Source organism: Apis dorsata, unplaced genomic scaffold (genome assembly GCF_000469605.1).
Source record: "Apis dorsata unplaced genomic scaffold, Apis dorsata 1.3 scaffold_73, whole genome shotgun sequence".
NCBI classification, from domain to species: Eukaryota; Metazoa; Arthropoda; class Insecta; order Hymenoptera; family Apidae; genus Apis; species Apis dorsata.
This window is the reverse complement of record NW_006263371.1, coordinates 794,642-803,884: the sequence shown is the minus strand read 5'-3', so window position 1 is coordinate 803,884 and position 9,243 is coordinate 794,642. Positions and strand designations below refer to the sequence as shown.

At 20.3% G+C, this 9,243-nt stretch overlaps 3 protein-coding genes across 6 annotated transcripts in view; 1 reads left to right on the top strand and 2 right to left on the bottom strand.

Moving 5' to 3' along the window:
- Window positions 1-13: 13 nt before the first annotated feature.
- LOC102671109 (cuticle protein 19-like) lies at window positions 14-3,683 on the bottom strand. The gene is made up of 4 exons (XM_031515496.1): window positions 3,351-3,683; window positions 2,165-2,217; window positions 1,758-2,007; window positions 14-1,380 (listed from the first exon to the last, which is right to left on the bottom strand). The coding sequence occupies exons 1-4, from the start codon at window positions 3,384-3,386 to the stop codon at window positions 1,108-1,110; spliced, it is 612 nt and encodes a 203-aa protein (XP_031371356.1). The 5' UTR covers window positions 3,387-3,683; the 3' UTR covers window positions 14-1,107.
- A 1,483-nt stretch (window positions 3,684-5,166) lies between these two features.
- LOC102671255 (28S ribosomal protein S15, mitochondrial) lies at window positions 5,167-6,827 on the bottom strand. The gene is made up of 4 exons (XM_006610312.2): window positions 6,446-6,827; window positions 6,165-6,298; window positions 5,780-5,975; window positions 5,167-5,449 (listed from the first exon to the last, which is right to left on the bottom strand). The coding sequence occupies exons 1-4, from the start codon at window positions 6,670-6,672 to the stop codon at window positions 5,191-5,193; spliced, it is 816 nt and encodes a 271-aa protein (XP_006610375.1). The 5' UTR covers window positions 6,673-6,827; the 3' UTR covers window positions 5,167-5,190.
- A 560-nt stretch (window positions 6,828-7,387) lies between these two features.
- The window catches only part of LOC102671400 (uncharacterized protein F13E9.13, mitochondrial), a 5,326-nt gene continuing 3,470 nt past the window's right edge, over window positions 7,388-9,243 (top strand). For 2 of the 4 annotated variants that reach the window (XR_420952.2, XR_420953.2), the window contains exons 1-5: window positions 7,389-7,555; window positions 7,887-7,969; window positions 8,040-8,180; window positions 8,262-8,461; window positions 8,556-8,683. Coding sequence is in view for 2 of the 4 variants with exons in the window: in XM_006610313.2 (XP_006610376.1) it covers window positions 7,480-7,555; window positions 7,887-7,969; window positions 8,040-8,180; window positions 8,262-8,461; window positions 8,556-8,683; window positions 8,749-8,954 (834 nt within the window). In the remaining 2 variants the exon portion in view is untranslated. Of the gene's footprint in view, window positions 7,556-7,886; window positions 7,970-8,039; window positions 8,181-8,261; window positions 8,462-8,555; window positions 8,684-8,748; window positions 9,082-9,243 lie in introns of those variants that run through there. The other 2 variants (XM_006610313.2, XM_006610314.2) reach the window with 2 other exon arrangements.

The window sequence follows — 9,243 nt, the reverse complement described above, 5'->3', positions numbered from 1 at the left end:
TTTTTTTTTTTTTTTTTTTTTTCCTCTTTTAACTTTTATTCGATTCTAGAAAACATTGAATTTCTATAGAAAAGTGAATGCTATAGTCTTTATCATTAGCGATAAGAATGTTAGTTGTAGGATAAAATTTTAAGTGATAAAAGGTCATTTTGCCATCCAAATAGTATTTCTATTTATGTTTAATTGATTTAAAACCGATAAATATAATATTGTACAAATATAAATTTCAGGTCTAGGAATAAGATGATAGAAGGGTTGCGTTAGTTGAATAGTACATATACATATATTAGATATAAGAAGTAAAAGTATCGGAATCTTTTCTATTTTTTGTAATTTTTTTCTTATGCGTAAAAAATATGAAATATGTTACCATTAGTTGAGATTAGTCAAATTTTATAATTGCTCTGTTTATTCGCTCTATTATTATTATAAGAGATAAAGCTATTTTTAGTTTCAATTTAAATAGTACAATAGTTTACGTTTTTAAAAGATTTATGTTAGAAATAATTAGCATTCCATTATTTTTATTATATAAGAGATTTTTTATTTTATATTTAATGTATATAGAAAGGCAGTACAGAGGTTGTAGTTGTAGAAAATATTAATTATTACGTAAGGAAATAAAATTAGGTAATTAAACTACTTTTTGTAATTACATTATTCTTAATTTCAAACTTCATATTGATTAGTTTATTTTTCTAATTAAATTGTTTTTATTAATACTTTTCTAATATAAGTTTATCTGTAATCTTCGTAAAAATGTTATTATTTACATTTGTAAAAATATTAAGAAAAAAATACTAAAAAAAAATTGAAAAATATTTTTTGTAACTATTGTATTTAAATAAAACATTGTTAGTAAAGAATTTAGAATTAATTGAATTATATAATAATATGTAAGGGAAAGACATAAAAAATATTTCAATTAAATAAATTAATTCTGAGAAGAAACAAAGATTTGGCATATTTTTAGAAAATAAATTTTAGACATGAAAAATAACAATATGATGTATTTTTTTTTTCACAATAAAATTGAAAAATTCTATACATTTATCTATACGTATCTTTTAAAAATCTTTATAGAATAATTATATAAATTTTTTATCTCTAACGAGGATTAGGAATAATAGTCACTGGTAAAAATGCTTTCAAATTACCATCTTGTTTTATCACATTTTTCGGAGGCTCATTCCTGGTTACAACTGCGTTGAAACCATTATGATCGTCAGCTGTATATGTGACTGTCCGAATTGATCCATCCGCCTCGACCACGGAATATTCGCCCTTCACCGTGTCACCATCCCTTTCTTCCCATGCCGATTTTGAATCACCGGTGTATCCATCAAGAACACCATAGTTAAACGAATATCTTGGATAGGCCTCCAAAAAAATTATTAAATTATTTTATTATTTTCACATTTTAATAAAAATTTTTCTTTCTTAACTAATTATTTAGATATGAATGAATAGAATGATATGAATCAATGAAGAAAAAATTAGAAAGATAAAATATAAGATTTGAAAGTGAAAAGATAATGAAAAAATTAGAAGAATATAGAGAAATCTATGATAAAGATCTTAATACGAAAAGACAATTGTATGTAAAATCAAAATATCTCATATTTAATATTTATTAGCGAATATTTAATATTTATGTAAGATTTAATTTAATTACTTATGTAAGATTTTAAATAAAATTTATTTATCGTTTAATGGAACGCGAGTAGAATTTTTTATATATCTTTTTTTAAAGTTACCATATATTCTGCTTCTTTTTCGTTTTTCGTATCAGTCGCAACAATAGCGGAGGCCGTTTTAATAATTGGTGGAGCAATATACACCAATGATGACGTCTTCGGTAATAATCTGTACGAAATAGGAGAGGAAACTTTCACATAAGTCGGAAATACCGGCTCTACTTTGCCTCCAATTGATTTAAGAGCACAAGTTACAGGTACTGCAGCACCATTGGCAGCGATTGCATCGATTGGCGCGCAAGGAAATCTTCTAAAGAAAAAATATTCGATTTGATAATCTTAGAGATAATGTAGGTAATGTTTTTAATTAAGATATAATAATTATATAATTAAGATATAATCTTCTTTCTTATTATTAAATACGAATTAAATGAAAGAAAAATAAAATTTTAATTATATAATCTTACTGTTGAAGAACACCAGCAATTATTAGGTTTAAGAAACAGCATAAAATCACGATCTGCAAAAAAGAAAAATATATTTATTTTCATCAGACTAAAAATCTCAAGAGATTTATTAGTTTTATTAGATATATTAGAAATTGATATTCTAAAAAATATGATTTATTAAGAAAAAAAAGTATTCCAATTCTATTACAATTTCTATTACAATAATTTTTAATAATTAATTTTACCAATTATTCTAGCAAATAAAAACCATGACCAAATTATATTTTAAAATGATATATTTTGACGACGTATACTTTTTTATATGTATAACGCATTGAATTGAAAAGATGTAAGATAACTTTATTATAAGTTCTTATTTTATATTTGAACTAAATTATTTCTAGAAATATGAATATACTTAAAGTTATAATTTCTAGAAATAACAAAAATTAAAAGACATAAGTGCACATGTATGAATCAACTTGTCATTGCACAACCTGCAATGGCTACTGCACTCTTAAGGAGTGCCACTATATAAGTAAACTCTGAAACCAATATATATGCGTAGGTAAGTACTTTATTCAGCGGTTCTCGAGCATTATGCTTAAATAAAATAATAAAAAAAAAGAATCTAAATCGCAAACCTTCGCCACAATTAATACGCTGGATACTTGATAAGAATCGAAAGAAAGGTCTAAATGTTTTTTCCTTCAAAAGAAAAGATTATTATACTTCGAAAGAAATCGAGTGAACGTGGGAATTGATATTGTACATGTACGTTTCTTGCTAATTGTGAACCGCTAGATTAAGCAATTGCACTTTCAACTAACAACCGCGGAAAAATATTAAATAAAAATTATTAAATATATTTATAAAATTAATATTTTGGAAATGGTTGAAAAAATAAAAATATTAATTTGAATATAATAATTGATATTATATAAAAATTATATTAATACTTTATAATTAATTTCTATAAGATTTCATTATATTTTATATTTTTAACAAAATTTTTTAATTTGTTAAATTTGTTGTTGTAATTTAGAAAATTAATTTCAATATAATATATAATATTATTTTATAATATAAAGAAACATAAAAAATCTTAGAAATATATTTCCTTTTTTTATTTTGAATACATATAATTTAATTGAATTTTCCATAATGTTTAAATTCTTTTTTCATATTTCTTCGTCTTACAAACCTTTTCAATAATTTTTTTAGAAAGCTGTGACTGCATGTTTTAAAAACTATTGAAATCACAATTGATTAAAATTTGCACCAAAATATACACTATTTCAGAGTCTTTTTTGAATTGCCATTTATTATTAAAAATTATTTCCAATAAATTACATATTTTTGAAAAAAAAATATTTTTATTTGTTAGTTAATAAAATATTTAATTAATATATGCACGAAAATATTTATGTATGTGATACACTTATAAAAAAAACTTCAATAAAATTTGAGAAACATCTAACAAAACTTTCACGGCGGTCCTTCAGAGAATAGAACATCAGTATCCAACTCATCTTTATATACAACTTATATAGGGTGACTATAAAAACTTTTAAAGTATTTAATGTAATATAAGTATTTGTAATATAAATATTTTATGTAAATATATATAAATATACATAGATATGATATATAATATACATTTAATATTTAATAAATATTCAATACATATTATAAAATAATATTTATTTATTTAAAATTTACTTTTTTTTAAATTTAAATTTATTTTTCATTTAATGATATAACAGTAATATTACTTCAATTTAATATACATAGAATATACATACATAAATTCATATTATTTTTATTTCTAATAAATAACAATATAAATATAAATAATTTGAATAATTCTAAGATAGAATAAATAAAATAAAATTAAAAATATAATTGATATAATTTTTTTTTGAATATGATAATATTTTAACAAATCGAGAATTATAGATATTATAAAATTAATAAAAAATTATTGTTATTATATATATGATTAAATTTCAAGTATTTATTTCAAACACCCAATATATACGAGAACATTCACTTACAATTCTTGGATCTCTCTTAATACAACGAGGGATGCGCAACGTGCAACCGTGGGAACGTCATCACCTGTTGAAACTAATATACCGTAACTTTTAATTTCATAACAATAAAATATTTATACTTTATAATTAATTAAAATTTAATAAATTTAGTTATTTTGCATTGATTCAGTGAGAATATTTTTAGTATTTTTATTAAAATACTTATACGAAAAAAATAATATGTAATGTATATAAAACATAATGTAATTCTTCAAGAAATATATACTCTTTTTTTAAAAATAAATTTTTTATGATAAAAAAATGTGAATGAGAATCACTGTGGATCAATTTAATTACATATCATCATTACATTTTTTTCCCCCTTTTAAAAAAAATATTTAATAAAGATAAATTTAAGAATCTAATTATCTTTTCGCAATGCATATTTGTTTTATTTTATTTGGTTGTATACCATTAATTTCGTGATTTAATATTTCTCAATTTACATTTCAAAATTGCTAGCAAAAATTAGACATTAATTATCATAATATCAGATGAGAAAATTAGATACTATAATATTCATTCATCGCAGATTTCAAATTGGTATATTTTTTATACATTTTAAAATTAAATAACATTTCACAAAACTATTTATTTACATTGAATAATTTTTTTATTATTTTTAATTAATTAAATAACTCTTATTAATTTTACACAAATATGTAATAAAAATTAAAAAGAAAATATAAATATAATAATATAATATATATATTATTTATTATAGCATTTAAATTGATTATAATTTGATTAAAAAATATAAATTTACTTTTTAATTAAAAAATATAATCTTTCTATTTTAAGTCTTAAATTTAATATTAATAATATATTAATACATAGTACTACATATTATATGTACATATATGTTACAATTTGCTATAAAAAGATATTTAAGATATCAATATTTAAGAGAATAAAAAAAAACAATGAAAGAATATAGAAAAAATTTATTTATACATTTTCTTTTGATAATTCTTCTACTTTTTTTAATGCAGCTTCAATATCTTCTTGTGTTACAGTAAGATTTAAACCATATTCTTTTTCAACTTTTAAAATATATTTTAGTTTTTCAGCCTTTTCAGCATAAAATATTTTTTGTTGTTCTTTTAATTCTTTTTTAAATGCATCCAATTTTTCTTGAATAATAGCATCACAATAATTTTGTGTCAACTTTCTTAATGCGTTTTTTCTTGTCACTTTATTAAGATCTCTATAATCAATTAAAAATTAAATTATACATATAATAAAATCATATCAAAATATAAAATATAAAAATATAATTTTTTTAAATTTTATTAATTTTAAAATGTTATAATATATGTTTATAAATATAATTATTATTAAATCATATTTTCTTTGTTATATATTGCATTAATATCTTTATAGATTTTAAAAAATTAGTTATAAAATATATATATATATAAATACAATGAACTTTAAAAGAATATTATATATTTTAAAAATAAAAAAAAGATTTCATATAATGAAGATACTCAGAAAAGAAACATTTATATAATAAAGATACAGAAAAAAAACATACTCTGGTTGGGCAATATATGTGAGATTCAAACGTTCAAGAAGCCATTCAAAGCGTTTATAATCCCATTTTCGCATTAATTTAAGATGCTTATTTCTTTTATCAATTAATTCTTTTAGAAATATTTTTATCTTTTTATTTCTTGGGTGGTTTTCTATATATTTTTGAAGATATTGTATTTCAGCAGTCATTGCAGCAACTGAAACAATTTACTTAAATTATACAGTTATTATAATAAAAATATTCCTAAATATAAATCATTTATTAAAAGAAAAAAAAAATTATAATTTTTTATATGATAAAATATTTACAATAGTGATATCAAATTTTATCAAGTTTTTTATTTTTTTTTATAAAACTAAAATGCATATAATCAAATTATATTTACTTTTGACTTCTGGAGAACTTCGATCACAAATATGTCTTTTTACAAGTTCTATTGTTTTCTCTCTTGATAAATTTCTAGTTTCTTTGCCTCGTTGAAATTCCAAACTAAAGGATTTCTTTACAAGATCATTTGCACTGTATATGATTAATTAAATATAATTAAATATAATTAATTATTAAGATATTTCATATAAAATATTTCAAAATTGCTTTTTAATTTTCAGTAAATTGTTGTATTGTATAACATTATTAATACACAATAAGTTTACATTTATTACTTACTCTTCTAATTCTTTTGAATTTTCATAATAAAGTTTAATATCAGTTGATTTTATAGGTATATTTAATCCTAAATCACCACTTTTCCGAGGATCTATAGATGGAATTTTAACTGGCCGTACCCATTTAATTTTATAATCATCAATAGTTGCCATTCCTCGGTATAAATAACCTCCAAACTTATTCATTCTTATACTTATTAATTTACAAGAATTTATTACTGAATTCATGTTAATTTATAAATTTAAATATTAGAATTATTAAAATTAAAGTAAAAAAAATTTAATTAACATACAATTTCTTATTCTTATTGTTTAAATATTACAATTATAACATTTTGTGCATTATCACATACATAATAGGTTTAACATCTATATTTAAGAAACTTCGTGTTTTATTTTCTAAAATACTATTAAATAGTAAGAAAAGGACAGCGCCATCTCTAGATTGCTAAATAAAACAAATGTAGATAAAAGGAGAAAATAATGAAAGAAGGATAGAGATAGAATAAAAATTATGGAACCAGCACCATCTTCAGTATGCCGCAAATGAAACTCAAAAAGAAAGGATAAAAGATAGTAAAAGAAAAATAGAGAATAAAGAATTGATTGATTATGCCATCTCTTAAATAGATATTTTTTAAAGATAAAATAAGAATTAATAAAGAGATATTTTTGATATTCAAGAGATGGTACTGTTAGTTAATTCTTATTCTTTTTCTATCCTTCTCCTACTATTTTCTATTCTTTCTTTCTAAGTTTTATTTCTACGACACATTGAAGATGGCGCTGATTTTATAATTTTTCTCTATTTCTGTCCTTCTCTTATAATTTTCTTTTCTATATTTATCTATATTTATTTTATCTAAGATTCTTTAGAGAAAGATAGATAGATTCTATTCTTTACAATCCTATTCTTTTAATAAGAAATATAATTGATTTATAGTTATAATATAGATTATAAATCTATATTTTACATATAGATATATTTTACAATTTCTAAAAGTGACTTTAAAATAAAACAATTATAATATAAATATGTCAAAATTTTATAAATTTTTTAAGAAAGGAAGATGCTCCGTGATTGGAATGGTGCATGTTGGTGCTTTGCCTGGTATATATAATAAATCAGATTTAAAAATATATATTTAAAATATAAAAATGGAAAAAATATATTGCAATAAATAAAATTGACATAATGATTCTATCATTATTGTTTTTAAAGTGTTAATATAATGATTTATGCTATTTTTGATAAAAATAAAATATTATAACAAATAATATTTATTTTATAACTATATTTTTTTTAATAATCAATAATATATTTATGATTTAAAAATAATATATTTATGATTTAAAAAATATCTTTTTAATAATAAATTATTGGATTTATTTAATAATTATTTTTTTATTTTATAAAAATGATATTAAAATAATATTTTTAGGCACACCTTCATATAATGGTAATATTAATCAAATTATAAATAATGCAATAAAGGAAACAATAATCTATAGGGATTGTAATATTGTAAGCTTATTTAAAAATTCATATTTTATTAATTTTGTAGAACTTATAAATTAAATATTTAAATTTAAAGGATGGTATTTTAGTGGAAAATATGCATGACAATCCATATGTGAGACCTAAACATTTAACACCTGAAACAACAGCAATGATGACTAGAATCTGCATAGAAATTAAACAAGTATTACCTGAAAGTATACCTTGTGGTATACAGGTAGAAATCAAAAAATTTATTAAAATATATATATAATGCATGAGAATCTGATATTTACAATTTAAAAACAATAATCAATAGATTTTAGCAGGATGTAATAAAGAAGCAATAGCTGTAGCAAAAGCAACTAATTTTCAATTTATCAGAGCGGAAGGATTTGTCTTTTCTCATATTGCAGATGAGGGATTTACAGATGCATGTGCTGGTTCTTTATTGAGATACAGAAAACAAATTGATGCTAATGATATTCTTATTTTTGCTGATATTAAAAAAAAGCATAGGTAATTTGTTCAATAATTCAAAAAAGAAATTTATTGGTTAACATTTATTATTAGCTTAACATAAAAAAATATCAATGACATTTTAATTTCACAGTTCACATACAATCACTTCTGATGTAAGTTTATTAGAAACAGCAAAAGCAGCAAAATTTTTCTTAGCTGATGGAATAATCTTGACAGGAGATGCTACAGGTTATCCAGCAAATGTAACAGAACTTACAGGTATTTTTTATATTTAATTACAATTTTTATATATTTTTTACAAAAAATTTACATTTTACATACAGAAATTAAAAAAAATGTTGATATACCTGTTCTTATTGGTTCTGGTATTACAAAAAAAAATATAAAAAATTATTTGTCTTCTAATGCAGTAATTGTTGGATCACATTTTAAAATTAATGGAACATGGAAAAATAAGATAGATAAAAAGAGAGTAAATAATTTTATAAAAAAATTAACAATTCTTCAAAATGAAAAATATTGTTTATAATAGATATTTATTTTTTATTTTTATTATATTTTATTTTGATTATTTTTTACTGATATATTTATTATCGATTAATTATTATTTTTCATACTTATAAATAATTAATTTTTTTATCCCTTTCTAATAAATTTGTTTATAAAAAGTTTGTTGTATGATAATTAATTATAATAATATATTATATAATATAATTGTAATAATATAATTGATATAATATGATATGATAAATAATAATTAGAAATTCGAACGAAATAATAGAAAAAATTAATTATATATAGCGGATATATTCATAACT